At 48.0% G+C, this 25000-nt stretch overlaps 1 protein-coding gene across 1 annotated transcript in view; it reads left to right on the top strand.

Annotated features, from left to right (window-relative positions):
- hdac4 (histone deacetylase 4) overlaps positions 1-25000 on the top strand; it is a gene marked incomplete at its 3' end in the record, with an annotated part of 153170 nt that overhangs the window by 86088 nt on the left and 42082 nt on the right. Inside the window, 8 exon segments of the mRNA XM_080838238.1 lie at positions 1649-1767; positions 13223-13351; positions 13619-13731; positions 16335-16451; positions 17035-17242; positions 18486-18679; positions 21303-21503; positions 24721-24907. Of these exon segments, the coding sequence (XP_080694364.1) occupies positions 1649-1767; positions 13223-13351; positions 13619-13731; positions 16335-16451; positions 17035-17242; positions 18486-18679; positions 21303-21503; positions 24721-24907 (1268 nt within the window).

Here is a 25000-nt window from a genome sequence, read left to right as displayed (position 1 = left end):
TAGTTTAAGCTGTACTTAGTACTTTTCATTTAGGTTACCAGCCTCTTAGGTTAGGTTGTTATAACTTGATTATATCTAGCAGCTATATAGATATCAATGGAATTAATGGAATTGGAGAAATGTCCCCGCGAATGAGTAATACTTATTGGTCCAGCTAGAAAAACTGTCCAATGCATCAGCGTCAGGGTAGTTCAAGATGTTTGTGTTTATTCAGGCCTCACTAACTAGAAGAGTGAGAAAGAAACATCAAGCATCTATATATTCATGATCTTTCTCTGCATTACTTGGCACATTCAGTCTTTTCCTCTCTCTCCCCCCCCCCCACCCTCAAAAAAGTACAAAAAACTAAAGAAAGGAAAGCGATCTGTCTTTGGAACTTCTCTTGACTTATTTCGTCTCCCGCCGCTACAGTGAGATTCATTGTGACAGTAACGCAAAAGAAGGTGTAGGGACGACGGCGCCCGACGGAAGGAGGCAACAAACACAATATGTTTTATTAATCAAAACATTTGCATGCTGACAGCCCCGAACGCGCGTCACTTTTCCTTCGTCCATAATTGCCGACGGAGCCAAAAACATGTCACTCAAGCTCCCAGACAAACTGCATATTTGCAATGTGGGTAAACCGTAGCAGATTGAATTCATGGGTCTGGGTGGGTGCCAGCTGACCTGAAGTGGCTTTCGCTCTGCAGAGAGGGAGGGCGAGAGAGAGTGAAAGAGAGAGAAAGTGAAAGAGAGAGAGAGGGAGAGAGATAGAGAGAGAGTGAGTCGGTGCTGTTCAGAGGGTGGAGGGTAGTTGGGGGGTAGGCTGGGATTGGTTTGCTGCAGTCGAGTTTATTCACCCCACCAGATCACCCGTTTCCAGAAAGAACATCTTTATTTTTCCGACGTGAAATCAAGTGGCCTACTTTTTAACTTTTTTTTTCCCCCCTCCCCCTTCACCCGCAAACACACGTCGACATGCCGTTTGTTTGTAAACAAAATGCCAACCTTCCCAGCCCCAAGGTTTCACCCAGATGCATGTTAGTGGGGACATTGCATGCTATCTGACAGGCCATAAACAAGCATTAGTTCAAAGTGAATTAGGCCCTAAAGACTAGTTTGGGTTTTGAGTACATTCCAAAATGCCTCTCAGGAGCCTAGTGTTAAAATCATTCCAATCTCTGTTACGGACCTGAGGAGTAAGGGCCTCTAACATAGAGGCACCCATTGTTTGACAAAGAAAGCACATGCTCTGTCTCAATGACATACCACATTTTGAATAGTGTGGAACAGCAATGGGCAGAGTTAAGTGTTGAGCAGAGCACACCTGCAGAAGCATCGCGGCGCTGGTGGTCAATGGTGATTGCATTGGAAACAGTTGGACAAGGTGATCAGCGATTTATGTTTGTTTGCTGTATGGTGCAGTCCTGTCCAGGCAAGTGAAGTTGAGCTTCAACCTGCAACTTCCTGAGCTGCAACATCCTGTTTTCAACCCGCCCCCCCCCCCCACCCCACCCCCACCCTCATGCCAAACAGAGAAAGATCTTCTGGGAGTCTGTTGGTTTACATAAAACATGCTTATCAACATCTGTGTTTGGCTACACTGAGTAACATTACTCTGTTTGTTTGCTTGTGTGTGTTTGTGTGTGTGTGTGTGTGTGTGTAGGAAAACCCAGCACAGCTCCCTGGATCAGAGCTCGCCCCCACAAACAGGGATGTCCACTTACAACCATCCGATCCTGGGGATGTATGACTCCAAAGATGACTTCCCACTACGCAAGACAGGTACGCTTGTCCTCTCCTCTCCCCTATCTCTCTCTCTCTCTCTCTCTCTCTCTCTCTCTCACACACTCACTCTCTCGCTCACACTCACTCTCTCGCTCACACTCTCTCTCTCTCTCTCTCTCTCTCTCTCACACACTCACTCTCTCGCTCACACTCACTCTCTCTCTCTCTCTCTCACACACTCACACTCTCTCTCTCTCTCTCTCTCTCACACACTCACTCTCTCGCTCACACTCTCTCTCTCTCTCTCTCTCTCTCACACACTCACTCTCTCGCTCACACTCACTCTCTCTCTCTCTCTCTCACACACTCACTCTCTCTCTCTCTCACACACTCACACTCTCTCTCTCTCTATCTCTCTTCTCTCTTCTTTCTCTCTCTTTCTGTGTGTGTGTCATACGTCAGCCTTGCGTCATCCGTCCTCCTCGCTGACGCACCAGCTCCCAGTTATCTCCATCTGCCGAGAGGCCCTTTTCGGTTCAGGCTCATTTGCGGGCACCTAGGAAGCGGGCGTCTCCCGCCCCTCGTCCTCCAGATTAGATCAGCGCTGATAGCAGCCTCTCTCTCTGCAGGCCTCGGCGTTCCGCACGTCCGTTCGCCAGCGGTTACCTGTCTCTGCCCGGCATCAGGCACGTCTGAGCGGTGCCAGCTGTTTGCTCATTCCTAACCGGATTTGTTTCTGCTGGCCTTCAGTTGAGCATATTGGCTTTGGCAGCCAGCATCCACAGGTTCCTTCACTTCCAAATACCACCATGGACTTCAGTATACAGAGGGATAAACAGTGTTGCTGTTGATGGGCTTAATTCCCATAAGGAGATATAAGAAGATATAGTTTGTAAAACTTGACAAAATTGGTGTGAGAGACACTTAGACAAATACTGCTGGTATTTCGTGAGGACGTCTACTGAGCATGTGCCATAGATGTTTATAAGATTTTAAGTTTATTACATTTCAGTTTGGGTTTCCATACTGCAAAGTTTATTACATTTCTCTTTGGGTTTCCATACTGCAAACTGTATCAGCCTGGAACTCCATTTTGAGAAAACAACTTACTTACACTTTTTCAACTCGCCACCACACATCCACACTCCTAGATCCTGAAAACTGACGGAAGTTCAAACCAAAAGCGTGTGGACTGTCAGCAGGAGACATCAGCTCCGGTGTAACGTCGTCTTCAGAGGCGTGCAGCTAGTGAGGCTCAAACGCTGGGCTTCAGACCTGGTTCTCCTGTCTTAATCTGAGCGGCAGCAGGGGGTCTGTATTCAGCTGGGGATGGACAGGGGCGCTGTCACTCCCAGAAGGCACTGGGGCTTCTGTGTGAGCACATGAAAGGGACTGTCACCAGCCTCTCTCTCTCCATGGATTTAAGGAGTGTGTGTGCGTCTGTGTGTGTGTGTGCTGGTGTGTGTGTGTGTGCGTCCCACTCCTCTAAGCCTCTCATCATAGACCTGGAGAGGAGCAGTCCAATCACTATCTCCCTCTGCCAGACCTGAGAGACAGAGGAAAGGAGACAAGCGTCATGGTCCTGGGTGGAAAAGATGAAGCAAAAGAGAGAGAGAGAGGGAGGGAGGGAGGGAGGGAGGAGGAAAGAGCAGTGGGAGTGGGGTAGGGGGGTGGTGGGGGGGAGACATGGCTCACTTACGCTCCTGACACTGTGCAGTTGCAATCGCTGACGCACAAGTATGCAAACTCCCCGACAGGAATCCATACACAAGTATGGAAGTATCTTGCCAGCTTGGACGCACACACTCATACGCACATTGGACGTTAACTTCTCGCCTGCCAGCCAGGTTGTCTTGAGGACTCGGGGGCTGAGCGTGATTGATAAAGTCCGTCTGCCTTTTCACCGCATTGTTAAGTCTCAGCGGGAGATGAGAGGCGGCCATGAGGGTGATGATGGAGCCTGCAGTCTGCTGGCCACTGCCCCACACCCAGCTCCAGCTCCAGCACTTGGATAGTTCTCCTCCTGGTAGAACAGACTGGAGGGGGGAATATGGGGGTTTTTTGGGGTTAAGGAGTGGCGTAAAGCCTCAATCGTGGTCTTTCCTGGCCAGAGCATATTAAGAATGAATCTAGTGTGAAGGGGTTTGGGGAGGCGGGGGGGGGGGGGGAGGTTGCAGCAGCTCTCAAGCCCCGGTAGATTATTATTCGTTTCTTTGCCAGACCTCCCGGGGGGGGTGGGGGTGGGGGGGGGGGTCTGGTCATGGCTGTATCCGAGAGCTTTACTCCCGGTGGCGGCGGGCGATGGTAGTAGGGAGTCAGTTGCAGCGGGGGCACTTAAGGGCCATTCCTATGCAGGCTCACCCCAGCCTCGGTTTAGATAGCATTACGCCAGGCTCCCATAAATCACGCTGGAAATGGGCCTGTCAGGGCCGTGCAGCACCACCAGCCCCCCCTGCCCGGCTGCACCGGCCCCCTGTGAGACCCGGGCAATTACAGTACGGCCCAGAGAGAGAGAGAGAGAGAGAGAGAGAGAGGGAGAGAGAGAGAGAGGGAGAGAGAGAGAAAGAGAAAGAGAGAGAGGGAGAGGGAAGGAGGGGTGAGGAATCAGCCATTACAGCTGTCACAGCTGTACAGGAAGAAAAAAAAAACTCACCAACTGCACCAGTAAAGTGTTATGCAGTGTTGTGCAGTTCTTTACTTCTCAGTCACACACACACACAAACACACACAGACATGCAGGCACACACGCACGCATACACACACACACACACACACACACACACACACGAACACACACACACACACACAGACATGCAGGCACACACGCACGCACACACACACACAAACACACACAGACATGCAGGCACGCACACACACACACACACACACACACACACACACACACACACACACACAGTAATACAGTCATACATAAACACTTTTGGGCTATGTCTGGCTACTTTGCTAAAGCTGTTCCACTCACGCATAGCCTTGCCCTGTCATGCGTCAGTCAAAATGACAGTCAAATTGCTTCACTGTTACTGTTTTTGTCCTCCAGCGTATCTGGGCTGATAAACATTCTAGGGTTGTGCTCTCTTTTAATCCCTCCCTGGTTGATTTTTCTTCAAAGATGGTAATCGGTGGAAACACCAGACCGATTCCGCAATGTAACGCGATGGAACTATATTTAAAGACGAGGAAAGGGAGTTTGATTAGAGAAATCCCAACGGAAGGCCTAGCAGCAGGGATAAAAAAACTTGGACTTACAAAAAAAAAAAATAGCGAGAGAGCAAGAACTTCTGGTAGGGTTCCAGTTGTTGCCGTTGTGGCTGGGCTTCTTGGAGTGTTGATTCCAGTGCTGCCGCGGCAGATAGACCTCAGTTTACTCTGGCCCGCGCGCCGCATTCCCGACAGCAGAGCTGAGGAGAGGCGTGTGGCCTGGGTGGTGGTGCAGTCCTCAAGCACATACACACATGCACACACTCTCACACTTTCTCCCTCACACACACACACACACACACACACACACACACACACACACACACACACTCAAACGTTCTGTCTGCCATACACACAGGCACTCTGTGGACAGCTAGGGGTCTGTTCGAGGCCCTCTTGGCTGCCTGAGCCGGGGCAGTTGAGCTCTAGCAGAGAGTGGATACAGCGGTGTTGGAGATGGACACAGACCCGCAAGTAATCACATAAACGACTGTGAGTGGCCCAAGATGCAAATGAGGGCCGGTTGCGGTTTCCTCTCCTCCAGTAACTGCCCTCCCGTTAGTTCGCTAATATATTAGACCCCCTTTTTTTTTTTTTTTTTTTTTCCCGCCTCGCCCAAGGTTGACTTTTCCTGTGACGTCTTTGTGGAATTTACGTATGTAAATGAGCCTCTCGTCCATGTGGCCACGGCGCTGTGGTATCTTTACAGCCCTGTTCTCCACTCGCCCAGCTCGGGGAGGGGGGGGAAAAATGGCCCCTCTGTCTCTGTGTGGGCTCCGTTCGAGGTGCTGAGGTCAGCCCTTTTCTCTCCCATCAAGCACACGACTCTCTTCAGATACATCGCCGTGCCATCTAGCAGATAGACCAGTCACGCCTCGATAGTCGACCCGTGGACTAAAAGAGCAGTTAGACCCGTCCCGCAGCCCTGTTGGCAAGTGTTTCGGGAAACCCCACCCAAACCCCACAAAAGCCAGTGTGTGTGCGAGAGGCTCCACAGAAAGCAATGTGGATTAGATATGTTGGCGAGGCTGTGAGGGCTCACTTTACAGTTCGCCTTGCGCTACACTTCAGTCATTATCCGCCAGTGTAGCAGTCTGTAATTAGCTTCCAGCCGCTTCCAACGAGTCAACCATAACTCATCTCGCTCTCCAGAGCTTGCACATGTGTGTGTGTGTGTGTGTGTGTGTTTCCGAGTGGGTTTAGTCTGTTAAAACTCTCCAATAAGCCCCTCGTGCATACCTCCGTATTAAAAAGTCCAGACGCCACCTGTCTATAAACTGCATTCGGGGAATGAACGTGACTTCCGTAGTTGGGGGGGAAAAAAATGAAAACTCTTTTTGAAAACTTTCAAATCTTTCAGTTAGACCACCCCTACCATGGGCTAGTTTTGTTCAGCAACTCGGTTGTAAGTGAGTGTTTATGCATATGGAAGCCTGGGAGAAGGATCTATACAGTATAACCTATGTAATAATTCAGATTGTCAGACACTCACATGGGGCACATTATTGTTAAAGCTGGGCCTCTCTCCTCTCTCTCTCTCTCTCTCTCTCGCTCTCTCTCTCTCTCTCTCTCTCTCTCTCTCTCTCTCTCGCTCTTTCTCTCTTGCTCTCTCTCTCTCTCTCTCTCTCGCTCTCGCTCTTTCTCTCTTGCTCTCTCTCTCTCTCTCTCTCTCTCTCTCTCTCTTTCTCTCTCTCACACACTCTCTCTCTCCCTCTCTCTCTTTCTTTCACAGTGTGTGTCTGATACGATGACACCTCCACAGCCGGCCTCCTATTAATCACATAGCCCGCTGCGTGGGGGCTCTAATCTGAAAGCAATCCGCTCGTAATGAATGGATCTTGAATAGGTCCTGCACTATTACCCAGCACTCCCTCCCACTCGCTGTCCAGCCCCGGAACATTTGTACTCCACGTGAGCTTCCCTCCTCGCCGTAATGAAGCACCCTTCACATGCGCATTGACACGCCAATTTGCACCAGGGGCAGGAAGTGAAGGAGGTGTAGAGAGGGTCACTGGATTGGGGTGGTGGGGAGTGGGAGTGAGGGGGTCTGGAATGAATCAACCCCTACTATTTGCTTAACAACGCTAATCAACCGGAAGGTTGCAATCAAGGTTCTAATGCCTCGTAATGACGGGTGAGTCTGGGGCAAGGCGAGGGCTGAGTTGGTCAGAATCAACCCCCTGAGAGCTTGCCGTAGATTGGAGTCGTTTTCTGGGCTTCATCAGGCTGCACCAAACCATCTCCCCTGGGATGATGCCCTCTGCCACCACTCTCGGGTTAGGAGTTATTCTAGGCCTGATCGATTCACACCTCACCTGTGGGTCTTCACAGCTTTGTTGTCAACAGGCTTGTGTGTCTTTGTTGTGCCTGCTCCTACCTCTTACGCTGGCTGGGTCACACCAGGACAACTTGTTCTCTTTATTAAAAGGCTGAAGAGAGTGCCTCTGAGGTCGTGTCTAACAGGGCTGAGCCCTTCAATACTTCACCCTCCTGAGGGTGCCATCTCCTGGTGCTGTCACATTTTCTTGTCCCCGTACGCAAGTGTCATTCAGTGATTGCCCCGAGACGTGACGGGCTAAGCCTCGTGTTTCACTCCTGTTGATTTATGCGTCTCCATCACTGTCACATCTCGCTCGCATCTCATACAGAATGCGTGCTTCCTTTACAGCCCAGTCGATCAACTAAAGTCGATGTGAAATATGTTCTTTCTCTGTCGTCCAACTGTTCTTCGTATCATTCGCATGGCACCTGGTTTGATGAGAGCTGAAGACTCTGAGGATAGAAATGCAATCATATCACTGCCATCATGTTCTTCAGTTTAATCTATTTTCAATTTGCAACATCCAATTTCAATATTCTCATCATTATCATTTATTTAATGCCACTGACCCTTTTGAGGCTTTTATGCTCACCGGCTTGTCTGTGAATTAAAGTTGTATATTGAGAAGTGATTGTTTGTAATGGGTGCTCTTGGCAGTTCGGTTCCGTTTTTTTCTGGTAGCTTTCATATACACTCCAGTGGAAATGGTGTTTATAGCTTAACCTTTTGTCCACACTAGAGAATACTCCTGCAATCTACGCATTGCATACAGAATAGAAGAATACTTTGAGGAATTTGAGGTGATGCTAATAATAATTCAAATCTGATCATCACAAGCACCCGGACCTCCACTTTGTAGTGGCTCATTTTAGTTGATTTTAATCAAACTTTCCCCCTCTCATTCTTCGATCATTTTCTGCAGAGATGGGATTAGACCAGTCTCTGTTTGACATGAGATTTATTCCCCTATGTTGCTGTTATTTCCTCCTGTATGGGGAGGTATTAAAGGTTTAATACATATAGAAGGGAAAGTAAGCTTTGTTTCATCAGATGACTGTGGAAGCCATATTGATTCCCCTTAAACCCTCCCTCTGTCATTGTTTGGAATGGAGTATTTACTTTCCCTGCCAGCGCTGACTCTGGGTAATATTATTTGAATCAACACACCATATCTATTTTCAATGATAAGATTGCTTTGTTTTTTAGTACCTGCCTAGATTAGCGCTGTATTGGCTGACCAGAAGAAGGAATAAAACACCTGACCCATTAGGCTTTCCATTCTCCCATAGAAAGAAAGTTTGCCACTGTTGTGTCGGGGGCAGTTTGCAATCTCACTTTACGCATCCATTATTTCGAAATGGATTTTGCTTTATTCAGCAGCCCTCTTAACCGCTCATCGCCATCAAACCATCATCGTTTGCCTTCAAACACTCAGACGGAGGAAATAGGTGAGAGTGTAAATTGATTAGGCTTGGTTGCTTCACTATTCGGTCTGGCTTCAAATACACAGAGTGAAAAAAAAAGAATGTCTCCAAATAAATGGATTTGTGTCCGAGCTGGAGAGAGCCAGAGGAGATACAGATGGGGAGGGGTGAGGGGTGAGGGAAGCCAGGCAGTGGGTGGGTGAGGGTAAAGAGTGTCCTGTGAAGGAGACTGGTTTTGTTTGAGGGAGTCTGTGGCATCAGCAGATATCACGGGCCACTGCAGTGGACGTGCGAGTGGCCGCACCGACGCACTTCAAAGTCACCGAGTCCCTGAGTGACCCAGGCCTGTGCAGACTGCATACACACTCTAAGCCCCATATCTGCCAGCTCAACACTTTTTACCCCCCCCCCCCCACCACCTCCCCTCCTCGCCCCCTCGCCCCTCTCTCCAGCTCAGGCGTGAGAGAGCATGGGCCCCAAATGCCCGCCCACCAACCACCCCAGCCCCCCCCCCCCCCCCACCCACCCCAGCCCCCACCAGCCTCCTCCATCCATCCCCATCACATACACTACCTCTCAGCCATTGGCCGTCTGCCATTGCCTCAAGGTGGGCCGCTCTGTTTAGGTGAATAGTTTAGGAGGAATAACATTGATGTGTACGTCTCCATTCCCCCCGCATCACTTCATTGTACATTTGGATGATTTACTGCCATTTGCTGCGCAGTCCCTGTGGAAATGGCCTGCACTTTCAGCTGTGTCTACAGATTGTCTTTTTTGGGTGTCCAGTTTCGAGGATACAGGCATTTGTTTTAACAGTGTTTCATTTGCATGGAGGTATTTATTTTCTTTTATAATGCCTTCCCTGTGACTCACAGGTTTGTGTCCTGTTGGGAGTGGGCATCCACTGGTACAATGAACAACTGGTTTTGCATTTTATTAGGATAATTTGAATCTATATCAACTGTGTCAGGCAAATAATAGGCATAATGGCTCAGTTCACGATTCACTAATGCCTTAAAATAGTTTCTGCCTCATTTAAAAACAGAATTTACAACAGTTAAAAGCACATTTGGAAACGAGCCCTTTTCTTACACTGAGGACAAATGATTAGTTTGGTCGTTTAATTGCAACTGTGCTTTGTGGAGCTTCAGACATCAGTGTTGTATTTGTTTTCCTATTGTATTCGTTTAAAGTAAATACATTCAAACTTCTGAATAATTCGTTTGTGCCCTTACTTCTGTTCAATGACCTTTTGTAACTCAAATAGAGATGTCTTGTCTTCTCCACTGGGACTGTTGTCTGCCCTTACCAAGGTCTAAATCCGCTCAGGTTCCGCCTAGGCCCCCTCGTTAATGAACTTGGCGTGTCCTCTCTCTGTGGCGGACCGTGTGCGTTTAATGCGCAGTGCAGCAGGGTCACTGGGCAGTTGGAGTGCAGCCCTCTCATTGAAGGGATGAGACGTGGAGGTGCCACTGGTGCCGGGAATAAAGCTGGCAGTGTCTCCTGGGAAGCGGGGGAGCGAGGAGAGAGAGATAGCGGAGCGCCCAGATTAGTGCTTCACACGGACCCTCTCTCCTCCTGCTGACCTCTTGGTTTGGGCGAATTACGTGCCAGGAGTTGACGCCTCCACAGTGCCTGTGCAGTCTCGCTGCGATGCGCTGCTCTCCGCTCCGATGGACAGCCAAAGTGACGATGACAAAGAGATTGTTTGCAAACCAAGGCAGATAAAAAACCGTCGAGCGGATAAAAGAGCAAAATAAAGAGCACACTGTTTAATTGAGACAGTTTTCAACGAGCGCTATTCATTGCCTCGTTTCCCGTAGACCGGACTTGATTAAACTTAGGGGCATGGGGCTCCTGCCAAAGTGGAAACTTGTCGGCGCCTCTGATACATTGTTGTCATTATCTTTGGTGTTTGTTTGCGAGGCTCTCTCCACCAGAGGCTGTTTAAACACACAGTTAATGTGTTAATTGAGACGCTTTTACGCTCAAACATGACCCAAGCAGCTTTTGTTGCCGTATCTCACGCTCTATTTGTCATATTAACTTCTGCAAAAGTGTTTAATTTGTCGCTGCTCTGCAGATGCCCCTGACTTTGGAAACGCGGCCAGTTGTGAGGTCAGCCAACAGTCCTTCATTAGAGCAAATGCTCCCTGCCCAGGTCGGATGTTTGACTGTTAGACAGTCCATTGGCTGTGGCTGGAGGGGGTTTGTGTCTGTCTGTGTGTGTGTGTGTGTGTGAGATAGAAAGAGAAAGAGAGAGAGAGAGAAAGCGAGAGAGTGAGTAAGTGAGAGAGCAAGAGAGAGAGAGAGCAAGAGAGAGAGAGAGCAATAGAGAGAGAGAGAGAGCAAGAGAGAGAGAGAGCAAGAGAGAGAGAGCAAGAGAGATAGAGAGTAAGAGAGATAGAGAGGGAGAGAGCAAGAGAGAGAGAGAGAGAGAGCAAGAGAGAAAGAGCAAGAGAGAGAGTGAGTGAGAGAGAGAGAGAGCAAGAGAGAGAGAGCAAGAGAGAGAGAGCAAGAGAGAGAGAGCAAGAGAGAGAGAGCAAGAGAGAGAGAGCAAGAGGGAGAGAGCAAGAGGGAGAGAGCAAGAGGGAGAGAGCAAGAGAGAGAGAGCAAGAGAAAGAGAGCGAGTGAGTAAGAACCGGTGGGTGTTTTGCCCAGCAGTCTCCCTGCAGACGAAGGAGCACCACCGCTGAGATTTCCAGCAGGTTCCCAGCTGAGACAGCAGGTGCAGTCGTCTTGGAGCAGCTTGGCTCCGATTGTTTTTCCCCTTCCTCGCTCTAGACAGCCATGCCTCTCCGCTTCCTGCCCTGCTATTCTCAGTAGATTGTTCTGGATGAACCCGCTGGTCGTTCAGTTCTCTCCTCTCCTCTCCTCTCCTCTCCTCCTCCACTTCTGTTTCCCCGTGCCTCTGATTATAACAGGGTCTGCTGCTGCAGTACTAATGTTGTCCGTGACTGTTTACATGCCGCCGGGTAATACGTTAATAATCTGACTGATTCATGGCGCTTCATGTAAACATTTAAATTGGAAAAGGTTATCCAGTTAAGAAGGATCCAAATCAAATTTTTGTTCAATCAAAAAGGGTAGTGTAGTATATGAAAAATCAGTTAAATAGAATTATTATTGCAGACGAGCTGCAATGTAAACATTTTAGAGCTCTGACTGACTACTTTCACAATACAAACCCATGTATATGTTCTATCTTTTACATGATAATCAGACGTGGCAAAATACTCCCACTATTGATGAGACTGTTGGAATTGTAATGTTTCAAACTTGGCTGAAGCTTAGACAAAAGGTCTATGATCATTTTCAAGCAGCTTTTCAAACAACAAAAAGCACAACCAACATGTTAGACAAGTAACTGCTAGAGAAACATATGCAATTGTCTATTGTTGTTGTTATCCTTTTTGCTGCTTCACAATGAGACACACAAATCCTTCATGTTCAGGTAATTAAATAGAACAGAAATATACCGAAAAAAATATTGCCACTCGATTGCTAAATGTAGGATTAATATTATATGTATACATAATAACTTATAATAATAATAATAATAATAATAATAATAAACGTTATTTATATAGCACTTCTCGTACAGGGAATGCAGCTCTGAGTGTTCAGCAGATAAACCACTCAACCCAAGGGGCATACAACAGGGAAGATCATATCATTTAAAGAATGAAAAGAATTAACAAAATAAAGAAATAATAAAAAGCATGTTGCTAATTACCTCTCTAATACTTTTTGGTACAGTGTATGAAAATGTAGGTGCGTAGAGGGTGAAGGCTGCTTCCGCAACTTTATTTTGTGGGACTTTTGGAACGTTTAACAGACTTGCTGTATAAGACCTAAGGGCTTGTGAAGGAGCATTAAATGACTGGGACTCAGTGATGTAAGAGGGTGCTAAACCTTTGACAGCTTTGTATACAAGAAGAACGAGTTTTAAAATCAATTCTTAAAGATACAGGGAGCCAGTGCAGTGTATCTAGAACAGAAGTAATGTGCCCTTCCTTGTTTTTGTTCAAAGTTTAACAGCTAAATTGGCCCTAATTTTTCTATTTACTTCTTTGGAAGGCCAGTAAACAGAGCATTACAGTAGTCTGGTCTACTTGAATCAAAAGCATGAATGAGCTGCTCAGCATCCTGTTGAGTTAATAACAGGCGTACTTTGGAAATAATGCTGTATGTGACATATTGCTTTGAAACATGATCAACAATGCTAATATACAATGGTCTTTCTGTATTGCATGTTTGAAACCAGTTAAGGGCATATTCAGAAAGACAAACCCAGTTTTTTACCCAATTGATTAGAATGCTGTGGTCAATTATGTCAAATGCAGCACTGTGGTCTAAGAGAATAAGAACTGAGACCATGTTTACCTAAAATCATTGACTATTTTAGTTGGTTTCTCTTTATCCATAACTATTTATTCAGGCTAAATTCCTGACAGATTGTAATCTCTTAAAGTGGAATATGGGTTTAGGCGTTAAAGTAAACTGGCATTTCTAAAGAAGGCTTTCTGTTGTCTCTGTTCTCCTGTAGCATCTGAGCCCAATCTGAAGCTGCGCTCCAGGCTAAAGCAGAAGGTGACGGAGCGCAGGAGCAGTCCTCTGCTGCGACGGAAGGATGGGCCCATCACCACTGCCAAGAAGCGCTCCCTAGACATGGCAGGTGAGTGGGACTTCAGGGGCACCTTTCAGCATCAATGGAACACCACCAAATTGCACTATTTTGGAAAATCATTACCAAGATGTTATAGTTTTGTTATAGTTTTTTTGCTATATTGTGCTTTTATATAGCATATTTCTATATAAAATATTTCAGTCATATAATTTATTTTTTTGCCTTTTTTGTCGTTACTTGTTTGTGTCTGGTTTATTTATTTTTTCTATATATACGTATTCTTATTTTTTTTGTGTGTGTGTTTGTTTTCAATAGAGTCGGCATGTAACAGTGCTCCCGGTTCTGGACCCAGCTCACCTAACAACAGTTCTAACAACATCACCAATGAAAACGGGGTGGCTGGATCCGTTTGCAGCAGTCCGGTCGAGGTAACCCAGCGACAGCAATGACCAAAATATTTAGCACACTTTAAAATATATATATATATATATATATATATATATATATATATATACAGTACTGTGCAAAAGTTTTAGGCAGGTGTGAAAAAATGCTATGAACTAAGAATGCTTTGAAAAATGTAAACAATAAATGTTTATTTTTTATCCATTTACATGGTAAGACTGAGCACAGCAACAAGACACAACGTAGTTATACTGCATCAGCAGGGTCTCTCCCAGACAAAGATTTCAAAGCAGACAGGGGTTTCAAAATGTGCAGTTCAAGCTCTTTTGAAGAAGACGTTGAGGATCGTAGACGCAGTGTTCAGCCAAGGAAACTTAATGCAGCTGATGAAAAACACATCAAGCTTATTTACCTTCGAAATCGGAAGATTTCAAGCAGTGGCATCAGCTCAGAACTGGCAGAAACCAGTGGTACCCAGGTACAGACATTTACTGTCCGGGGAAGTCTGGCCAGAAGTGGTCTTCATGGAAGAGTTGCAGCCAAAAAGCTCTACCCCGACAAGGAAACAAGGCCAAGTGACTGAACTAAGCACGTAAACATAGAAACTAGGGTGCAGAAACATGGCAGAAGGTGCTCTGGACTGATGAGTCAAAATTAGAAATATTTGGCTGTAGAAGAAGGCAGTTTGTTCGCTGGAGGCTGGAGAGAGGTACAATAATGAGAGTCTGCAGGCAACAGTGAAGCATGGTAGAGGTTCCTTTCCAGTTTGGGGCTGCATTTCTGCAAGTGGAGTTGGAGATTTGGTCAGCATGAATGGTGTCCTCAATGCTGAGAAATACAGGCAGATACTAATCCATCATGCAATACCATCAGGGAGGCGTATGATTGGCACCAAATGTATTCTGCAGCAGGAACATAACCCCAAACATACAGCCAATGTCATTAACAACTATCTTCAGCTTAAAGAAGAACAGAAAGTCCTGCAAGTGATGGTATGACCCCCACAGAGCCCTAATCTCTACATCATCGAGTCTGTCTGGGTTTACATGAAGAGACAGAAGAATTTTAGGAAGCCTACATCCACAGAAGATCTGTGGTTAGTTCTCTAAGATGTTTGGAACAATTTACCAGCCGTGTTCCTTCAAAAACTGCGCAAGTGTATCTGGAAGAATTTATGCTATTTTGAAGGCAAAGGGTGGTCACACCAAATATTGATTTAATTACAGTGCATGAAATGCCCTGTATTGTTATTCCTAGGCTTCTTCTTCTTCTTCTTCTTCTTATTCTTGTTACCTTTTTCTGCGATTAATTCAGCCCGAACCGCTTAACGTAGAAACTTCATTCAAACTTTGTCGCGTAGGTCTTGTAAAGGACACTTATGCTATGTATTTTTCACTTTTCTAAACTTTATACTTTTTAAGATATTAATTAAAAACTAATCTAAATTTTCCCATTGACTTACATTGGGCCATTATGACATCATAATAGGGTCTTTAAACTGGCTTGCACCTGTGCTTCACTGACAGCTGCGCCAAATCAAAGGAACCTCTTCTCTGTCCCTCTCAATTTAACTGTAACTAGGAACATTAAGACACCTTCCATTCTCTACTTTTTTTCTCTCCATCTCTCCATCTTTCTCTCTATCCCTCTCAGTCTACTTTCTCTCACACTCAATCTCTCTTCTTCACTCCATTTTTATCTCCTTTTTTCAATATTTTCACTCTCTTTTTCTCTTCCACTCTTCTTTCCTTCTTCCACTCTTCTTTCCTTCTTTCACTTTTCTTTCCTTTCTTCACTCTCCTTTCTTCTTTCACTCTTCTTTCCTTTCTTCTTTCCTTCAACTATTATTTCCTTCTTTCACTCTTCTTTCCTTTCTTCACTCTTGTTTCTTTTCTTCTTCCACTCTTCTCTCCTTTCTTCACTCTTCTTTCCTTTCTTCTTTCCTTCTCCCACTCTTCTTTCCTTTCTTATTTCCTTCTTTCACTCTTCTTTCTTTTTTTCTTCCTTTCCTAACTTTTGCATTTCATGCACTGGTATTTCCTTCAGGAAATGCATTTTCTAGTTTAGAATTTTCTTCTGTTCCTTCACTGCATTTTGTTAATTTATGAAGAATTGATGAAAATAAACTGTTAACACTTCCATTTTTGAAAGAATTCTTAGTTTACAGCATTTTTTCACACCTGCCTAAAACTTTTGCACAGTACTGTATATATATAAATAATAAAAAAAGACAGCAGGCATGATCCTTTAAGAAATGTCACTATACAGTACATGTCAAATCCTTTTGTGTCTCTTTGAGGATGACTTTTCAAGGCTTCTCTGCCTTTGGGTGTTCCGTGCTGCAGTGCCAGTGAAGGAAGCTGCCCCGTCCTTTACAGGCTCTGAGTAGACAGGAGCCCGCAGGGGGCCAGAGCACGACCAGACAGGGCTGTTTATTTTTATCAAGGCGGTTTATTTATCTCTCTGTGTGTGTGTGTGTGTGTGTGTGTGTGTGTGTGTGTGTGTGTGTGTGTGTGTGTGTGTGTGTGTGTGTGTGTGTGTGTGTGTGTGTGTGTGTGTGTGTGTGTGTGTGTGTGTGTGTGTGTGTGTGTGTGTGTGCGTGTGTGTCTCTGCTGCTCTGTTCCAGCCGTCCCTGGCGCACAGGCTAGCGGGCCGAGAGGGCCACGTGAGCCAGCTGTCTCTGTACACATCGCCGTCTCTCCCCAACATCACTCTGGGCCTGCCAGCCACGGGCCCCTCCAGCGTGAGTCCACTCTCTGATATGTATTTATTCTTCCCTCTTGCTCTGTCTCTCTCCTTTTCTTTCTCTCCCTTTCTTTCTTTCTCTCCCTCTCTCCCTTTCTTTCTTTTTCCCTCTCTCTCCCTTTCTTTCTTTTTCCCTCTCTCTCCCTGTCATTCCGTCTCCACCCCTCCTTTTTTTTTTGGTCCACCCCCACCCCCCCGGTTTCTCCTTCTCTTTTTATCCTCTCTTTTATATCTTCTTGCACACACTTGGCCTTTGGGTCCAGAAGTCCAAATGGAGGGGGCCCTGTCTAGACCGTCAGGCAGCCCTCGGTAGCCCTTTCAGGCCCACTGACATTTCAGAAAGGGCCCATTGGAAAACAATAACGGCTGACCCAGTCAAGTGACGCAAGTGAATCCCCCCCACCCCACCGACCCACCCACCTCTACGGCAATCTGATGTTTATATTGATCTAGGGTGGAATGCCTTCTTTTCCTGTCTCCAGCATAGCACTGGATGTCTTGTCTTTTATAAACACAGATACTATCTCTCTCTGTCTGTCTGTCTCTCTCTCTCTCTCTCTCTCTCTCTCTCTCTCCCTCAGGTGGCGTCTGGCCAGCAGGACAGTGACAGACTGGGAATGCCCGGGTTGCAGCCAGGAATCTCCTTAACCACTCCGTTCATCACCGGGGCCCACCTGCCTTCATACCTGGCCTCCACCCTCGACCGAGACGGGGGCTCCGCGCACAACCCCCTCCTCCAGCACATGGTGCTGCTGGAGCAGTCGGCGGCCCAGAACTCCCTCGTCGCAGGTTGGTGGCCTCCGTCTCCGTCTCCCCCCTCTAACCACCTCTGGAAGGAGAGTGTCTCAATCACCGCACAAGTCCGACCCCTTATCATCAGGCGGAAGTTAACTCAATAGATCTATTTTTAGACGTGATAAAGGCGTCCTTGCTCCTTCTCTTAATGGCCTGCTGAACCTTCGAGGAGAGTAATTGGCCCTCTTGTTCTCAGAGTGACTCAGACGGGGGGGAATTGCTGCAGTGCCCCTCCCCGCAAGGCCCGCCATGATATTATTCACTGATTGCCTCCTAAACGCCTCGCTTTCTTAAATGAATGAGTCACAAGCGCACTGCTAATGAGTCTGCCCCGCACGCTCAGCTGGCTGAGGAGCGTCTGCGAACAGCGTGTGGGGGGGGGGGGGTCAATACGCCTCCAGAGGAGAGGAGCGAGCGGCCTCTTTGACGCAAGAAGCGCCGGTCGATGAGGAGTAATGATTTGCTGCAAACCCTAGAAGCAGCGTGAGGGATCCCTCGCCATTATCCCCTCTCTTCCCCATCCCCTTCCATCTCACACGGAAACCCCCTCGGCTGTCAGGCAGTCAATTGGATTCAGTTCCCAGGACGTTCCCGTTGCCTGATTTGGGAAGCCCAGTCAGCTGATGATGGGGCTGTTTTCATGCTCGAGCAGCTCAGATAGGAGTGTCCCAAAACATGCCCATTTTGTCTAGAACCTACCACGGGTAAAGCATTAAACCGATGTAAAAAAGAAACTATTTGTCATATTAAGGCTTTCTTTATCCTTATATTTGTAATAAGTGTCCGGGATCAACCTTTAACATTCCTGGGTGTGCTGTGGAATGCCTCGCTCGCCGGTAAAGCACGTAGAGGCGGTTTGTAAACATGTTTGACATGGCACGGCCTCCTGTGTACTCAGCCTTGTCCCTGGTGTCTAACCTGTGTGTGTGTGTGTGTGTGTGTGTGTGTGTCTGTCTGTGTGTCTGTGTGTTTGGGGGGGGTGTGTGTGTGTCTGTTTGTTGTGTGTGTGTGTATGTCTGGTTGTGTGTGTGTGTGTGTCTGTGTGTGTCTGTGTGTGTCTGTGTGTCTGTGTGTTTGTGTGTCTAACCTGTGTGTGTGTGTGTGTGTGTGTGTGTGTGTGTGTGTCTGTGTGTCTCTTTGGGGTGTGTGTGTGTGTGTGTGTTTGTGTGTGTGTGTGTCTGTGTGTCTCTTTGGGGTGTGTGTGTGTGTGCGCGCGTGTGTGTTTGTTTCCCCCTAGGCCTGGGAGGGCTCCCACTGCAGTCGCCCTCCATCCACAAGCTGCGTCAGCACCGACCCCTGGGACGCACCCAGTCGGCCCCCCTGCCCCAGAACGCCCAGGCCCTGCAGCAGCTGGTGGTCCAGCAGCAGCACCAGCAGTTCCTGGAGAAACACAAGCAGCAGTTCCAGCAGCAGCAGCTGCACATCAGCAAGGTAGCGCCCCTCATCATCGCATCATCGCCTGTCCTCTACCTTAGCAGCTCATCCTGACGTGCTTTATACTCTTACCTGCCCCCTAACTAACCCCCTCCAGCTCCTGTTGTCACAGCAACCACCATGATGCTGTCTCTGCTTATGGTCATGCAGGAAGCACTTAGAATTGTCCTGTGTCTATGGAAATGAGAGAGAGAGAGTGTGTGTGTGTGTGTGTGTGTGTGTGTGTGTGTGTGTGTGTGTGTGTGTGTCAGATTGTGTGTTTTGTAAATGTATAAACATTTTGAAACAGCAGCCGTTTCAATACGTAGTGGAATTGGGAAATCTGTTTCTCTCTCAGACACATACACACACAAACACACACACACACACACACACAAACACACACCCAGTTGCTCTGGGTTTGTCTGACATGCCGTGTCCAGGGGATTACATGCAGTGATTCATTACCGTATGGAGCACATGTTTGTTTTCAACCCAGCCCCCCCCCCCCCCTCACACACACACACACACACACACACACACACACACACACACATGCACACAGACACTCTGCAGCACTTAGCCTCCGCTGTATAGATTAATGCCAACATTAATCCATCCGTCGGCCAGATGAGATCACTTCCTATGCAGATAATAGCGCTGTGTGGAATTCAAAGTATTTCTTTGTCGTGGTTGCTTTATTGTTATTGTTATTATTATTATTATGATGACGATGGCATGTGTTGTGCTACCACTCACCGAGCAGCATTAGGATCAGCGTCAGAGAGTCTTTCTGCCATCAGCTCAGATGCGTCAAAGCAAATCTGTCCTTTGACAGATTAAAAAGGGAAAGTTGTCTGAATAGTGCGGGCCTTGCGTAACATGAGTAGGCCTCTTTTTTTTGTTTGCTGTGTTCTTCCGCGTTGCTGTAAAAACAGGGGGGTTGCGTACGTGCGTGCGTGCATGCATGCGTGTGTGTGTGTGTTTTTTTTTTTTTTTGTATCTGTCTGTTGTCATTGTGTCACTGAAATGCACTTAAAACAGAAAGAGGCTTAATCGGCCATTGTGCAGCCAGGAACCCACAGTGTGTTCCCCTTTAAATGGTGAGAGCCGGGAGGTGAAGGGAATAAAAAGGAGCGAGGAGAAAAAAAAAAGAGCTGAAAAAATAAAAGCTTGTTTGGAGAAGAGGACAGGGATGAGGCAATTGCCGAGCGCTCTGACGTCAATGATGTTCCCCTGGCACAGCGCCAGAGGCCTGTGTGTCTGCCAGTGTTGGCTCCCGCTCAAGCGTTCCTGTGTGTGTGTGTGTGTGTGTGTGTGTGTGTGTGTGTGTGTGTGAGAGAAGGGAGGAGGGAGGGGGAGGGGGTGGGGGGGGGGGGGGGGGGGGGGGGGGGGGGGGGGGGGGGGGGGGGGGCTGTTGGGAAGGGGGTAATGGCTGACATTGCCGCGCAGCAGCTGCTACAGGATGCACCCAGAACACGGTTGGGGGGGGGGGGGTCTCTGAAGGGTACCATGGCTCCCTCTTTCCCTCTTCTCTCTTTCTTTTACTCTCACCCCTCGTTCTCCCTCATGCTCTTTTTTCCTCAACCCTTCTTCTATGTTGTTTTGCTCCTTTTGCCGGTTCAGTTATTCATCTGGTGCAACCTGCAGTGTCAGCAGAACTTCACTTAAAGTTGTTCTCTTACTAAAACTTTTCAACACTGTTAAGCGGAGAGCTATGAACTTGAAAGTGTTTTATTTATTTTGATGTTCAGCAGTATCTGGCAACAAGTGTTTAGCAGAGAGTTCATACAAGGGACTAGTGCCTGTAATAAGTTTTTTTTAAACTGGATGTCATCGCTACGTCAGAGCTTTAGTCCGCCCGAATAAGGGACTCATCCCACTCATTGAACCCTTTTTTACTACCGCACAGTACGACACAGTATATAGTTCACATCAGTTGGCAAACACTTCGATTTGGTTTCAGATTCGCCAAAGGTTGTTGATACTTGAGCTCAACAGCCAATCAAATGATACCCCTCCCCTCCGTGCTCCTGAAGCACTGTGTTGATTGGTTGGGATTGTTTATGGTTCGATCAGAGCTTCTACGTCGGTTTCCCATTTGCAGAGCCAAGACTGTGTACAAACACAAAAAAAACTATAATGAGCACAAACTGTATACGGACGGCTAGAGGACTGTGAAAACAATACGCTGAATGGGACAAAAAGGGTATGGAATAAGAGTTGCAAACTACACCTTTAAACCTTTTTGACTCTTAGATTTGAAGCCAGCTTAACTTAATCTTTGTTCCCCTCATTTCATCATGCCTTGTTGTGTGACTTGTGAAATAGATTTTAAGCTTTTATACGGAGAGGGTGTACATTCTCGGTTAAAGAGCTCCAAGGGTTAAAACTAGAGTTTAGTAGAAGGAGTCTGATCCTTTCAGTGAGATAATTTATCTTTCTTTGTCCCTCTTTCTTTCTCTCTCTCTCTCTCTCTCTCTCCCTCTCTTTCTTTCTCTCTCTCTCTCTCTCTCTCTCTCTCTCTCTCTCTCTCTCCCTCTCTTTCTTTCTTTCTCTCTCTCTCTCTCTCTCTCTCTCTCTTTCTTTCTTTCTCTCTGTCTCTCTCTCTCTCTTTCTTTCTATCTCTCTATCCCCTCAGATGATGGCCAAGCCGAGCGAGCCGAGCCGGCAGCACGAGAGCCACCCGGAGGAGACGGAGGAGGAGCTGCGGGAGCACCAGGCGCTGTCGGACGAGGGGCTGCCCCGCGGCGTCACCGTCAAGCAGGAGCCGCCCGACGACCAGGACGAGGAGCTGCAGCAGAGGGACAGGCAGGTCGAACAGGAGCTCATCTTCAGACAGGTCAGAACCACACACACACACACACACACACACACACACACACACACACATATACACACACACGCTCACACACACACACACACGCTCACACACACACACACACCACACATATACACACACAAACACACACACACACACACCACACATATACACACACCACACACACACACACATATACACACACACACACACACACACACCAAACATATACATACACATACACATACGCACACGCACACGTACTCACACACACACACACACACACACATACAAACATTTACATATAAACATGCACACACACACACACACACAATTGTGCTTTTACGTAATCTAATGGTACATAAAGGCCAAGGAATGTGAACAATGCGGTAGCTCAGTTGTGCATTGTCTGTGTGTCTGGACGGCCTTGTCATTGAACTGAATGGCTGTGCCATTAGCACATGAACATCCTGCCCTGGTTTCGATGCACCAATCAGAGGGCAGCACTGGCACGGCCCCATCAAGGCCCAGTATAAGACCAGGTGTGCAAACCTTTTTCTGCTCCTAATCACGCTGCATTTCTTTGTGCATGTCGTTTCCTAGTTTCTTAAACGTTAATAAAATTAGAAATTCTTTTTTAAATATTAATAAAATATAAACACACACAGATACAAAAGCAAGAGTAGCAGGACAAGAGTTGCATCAGAGAGGTAGACTGCATGAGTTGAGGCTTCAGGTAGGTCAGAGATGGACAGATACACACCACCAAGCAGATGCACACAGACAGGTAGGGAGGCGGATTGTGAGGCAGATAGACAGCCCTGCACACAGACAGGTAGGGAGGCGTTTCGGTGAGGAAGAGAGACAGCCCTGCACACAGACCGGTAGGACTGAGGCAGACAGACAGCCCTGCACACAGACCGGTAGGACTGAGGCAGACAGACAGCCCTGCACACAGACAGGTAGGGAGGCGTTTCGGTGAGGCAGACAGACAGCCCTGCACACAGACAGGTAGGGAGGCGTTTCGGTGAGGCAGACAGACAGCCCTGCACACAGACAGGTAGGGAGGCGTTTCGGTGAGGCAGACAGACAGCCCTGCACACAGACAGGTAGGGAGGCGTTTCGGTGAGGCAGACAGACAGCACTGCACACAGACAGGTAGGGAGGCGTTTCGGTGAGGAAGACAGACAGCCCTGCACACAGACAGGTAGGGAGGCGTTTCGGTGAGGCAGACAGACAGCCCTGCACACAGACAGGTAGGGAGGCGTTTCGGTGAGGAAGACAGACAGCCCTGCACACAGACAGGCTTGCTTCGCCTACAGACTCTCCCTCTGAGCTGTGCATCGCATCATCCAAATATAGATGGTGAAATGCCATGCGTTTAATATTTTTGTCTGCATATGAAAAGTGGCCGCCCACACAGTCACGCTTAAACTGCAAGCAAATGCGCTTGCATACACACACACACAGACACACACACACACACACACACACACACACACACACACACACACATATGCACGCTTGCTTCGCCCACAGACTCTGGCTATGTTCACCCACTCACCCAGTGAGACAGTTGTCTAGTTCTCTTGATGTGAATGGCTGTGGGCCGTCCCCGCATCACCCCCATGGTAAGTGTGATTGAGTTGGCACCGGCTCTCGGCCACGTTCCCCCAACATGGTCCTTCCCAGAGCAGGAACACCATGTCCCTACGCCCCATGGGAACACTGCCGAGAGAGAGAGGGAGAGGGAGAGAGAGAGGGAGAGAGAGAGGGAGGGAGAGGAAGAGGGGGAGAGAGGGAGGGAGGGAGAGAGAGAGGGATAGAGAGCAGGAGAGATAGTGGGAGAGAGAGCAGGAGAGAGAGAGGGAGGGAGGGAGAGAGGGAGAGAGAGCAGGAGAGATAGATAGAGAGAGAGGGAGAGGGAGTGAGAGAGAGAGGGAGAGAGGGAGGGAGGGAGAGCAGGAGATACAGGGGGAGAGAGAGAGGGAGAGAGAGCAGGAGAGATAGATAGAGAGAGAGAGGGAGAGGGAGAGGGAGTGAGAGAGAGAGGGAGAGAGGGAGGGAGGGAGAGTAGGAGATAGAGGGGGAGAGAGAGAGGGAGAGAGAGCTGGAGAGGGAGAGAGAGAGCAGGAGAGAGAGAGGGAGGGAGAGAGAGGGAGAGAGAGGGAGGAAGGGAGGGGGTGAAAGCAAACGAGACAGCAGGCGATTTAAGTCTGGAGGCAGAGAGATGGTGTTGGGGGGAAGGAAAGACAGACACAGAGAGAAAGAGAGAGAGAGAGAGAACACAGAGACTGAAAAGATACAAATAGACTGAAAATCAACAGAGAGGTGACAAAAATTGAGAGAATGAGCGGGTTACATCTTGAAAGAGCGCAACTGGAACATGGCGTTCCCTGTCAGGGGGGTGGGGGGGGGGTGGAGGGTGGGGGGGGGGGGTGGAGGGTGGGGGGGAGCCCTCTCAGCAGGCTCTCAGTCGTTAATGAACCAGGGGTAACGGAGGGAGGGAGGGGGGAGGGAGGGAGGGAGGGGGGGGAGGGGAGGCCAGAGACAGACAGACAGACAGACAGACAGACAGACAGACAGACAGACAGACAGACAGACAGACAGACAGACAGACAGACAGACAGACAGACAGACAGACAGACAGACAGACAGACAGACAGACAGACAGACAGACAGACAGACAGACAGACAACTGGGATGACCGCAACAAAGCCTTGGACTAGACATTGATGGCAGACAGAATAAAACCTGTTGTCACCCCCAAATAAGCATTTCACGGGGAAAGACACCTTTTTTTCTGCTGTCAGCAGCATGCAGGGGAAAGTTTGACTAGTTCTCCTTTCTAAGCATGTGCTGTTATTGTTATTATTTTTAAAACTAATCAAACATGACAACTCAGGACCTGCTCCCATGGCATCATGTTGCATCACAGCCTAGTTGTGTAAGCCTCAAGCCCTGTCAATTCTCCTCATATGGAAGAGCTCCCCCTACTGGCTGTTCTGTGTGGATGCAGGACAAAAAAAAAACAGCTAAACCTGTTCTGCCATTTCACAAAACAAAACAAAACAAACATTTGTAGACGTTGACATGCAAACGACTCATCTTTGAAAGGACTACATTTTTACATTAGATGAACTGTTCTATATGTTTTATGTATGAGCTAGGCCTTCTCACTCTCTCCTTTCTCTCTCCCTGTGTCTGTCCCTTTCGTCTGGCACCTTCTCCCCAACAGCAGGCACTCCTACTGGAGCAGCAGCGGATCCACCAGCTGAGAAACTATCAGGCCTCCATGGAGGCGGCCGGCTTATCGGTCACCTTCCCCGGCCACCGGCCCCTCTCCCGCGCCCAGTCCTCACCGGCCTCCGCCAACTTCCCCATCGTGGTGCAGGAACCCCCCACCAAGCCCCGCTTCACCACAGGTAAGGCCGGACCCCACCTCACGGACACATGCATGAGTGTGTGGATCAGATGTGTTCTAGTGCTTCAGACAGTTAAAGTGTGTGTGTGTGTGT

The sequence above is a fragment of the Sprattus sprattus genome (assembly GCF_963457725.1).
Source record: "Sprattus sprattus genome assembly, chromosome: 5".
NCBI classification, from domain to species: domain Eukaryota; kingdom Metazoa; phylum Chordata; class Actinopteri; order Clupeiformes; family Clupeidae; genus Sprattus; species Sprattus sprattus.
This window is presented reverse-complemented; position numbering and strand designations above follow the sequence as displayed.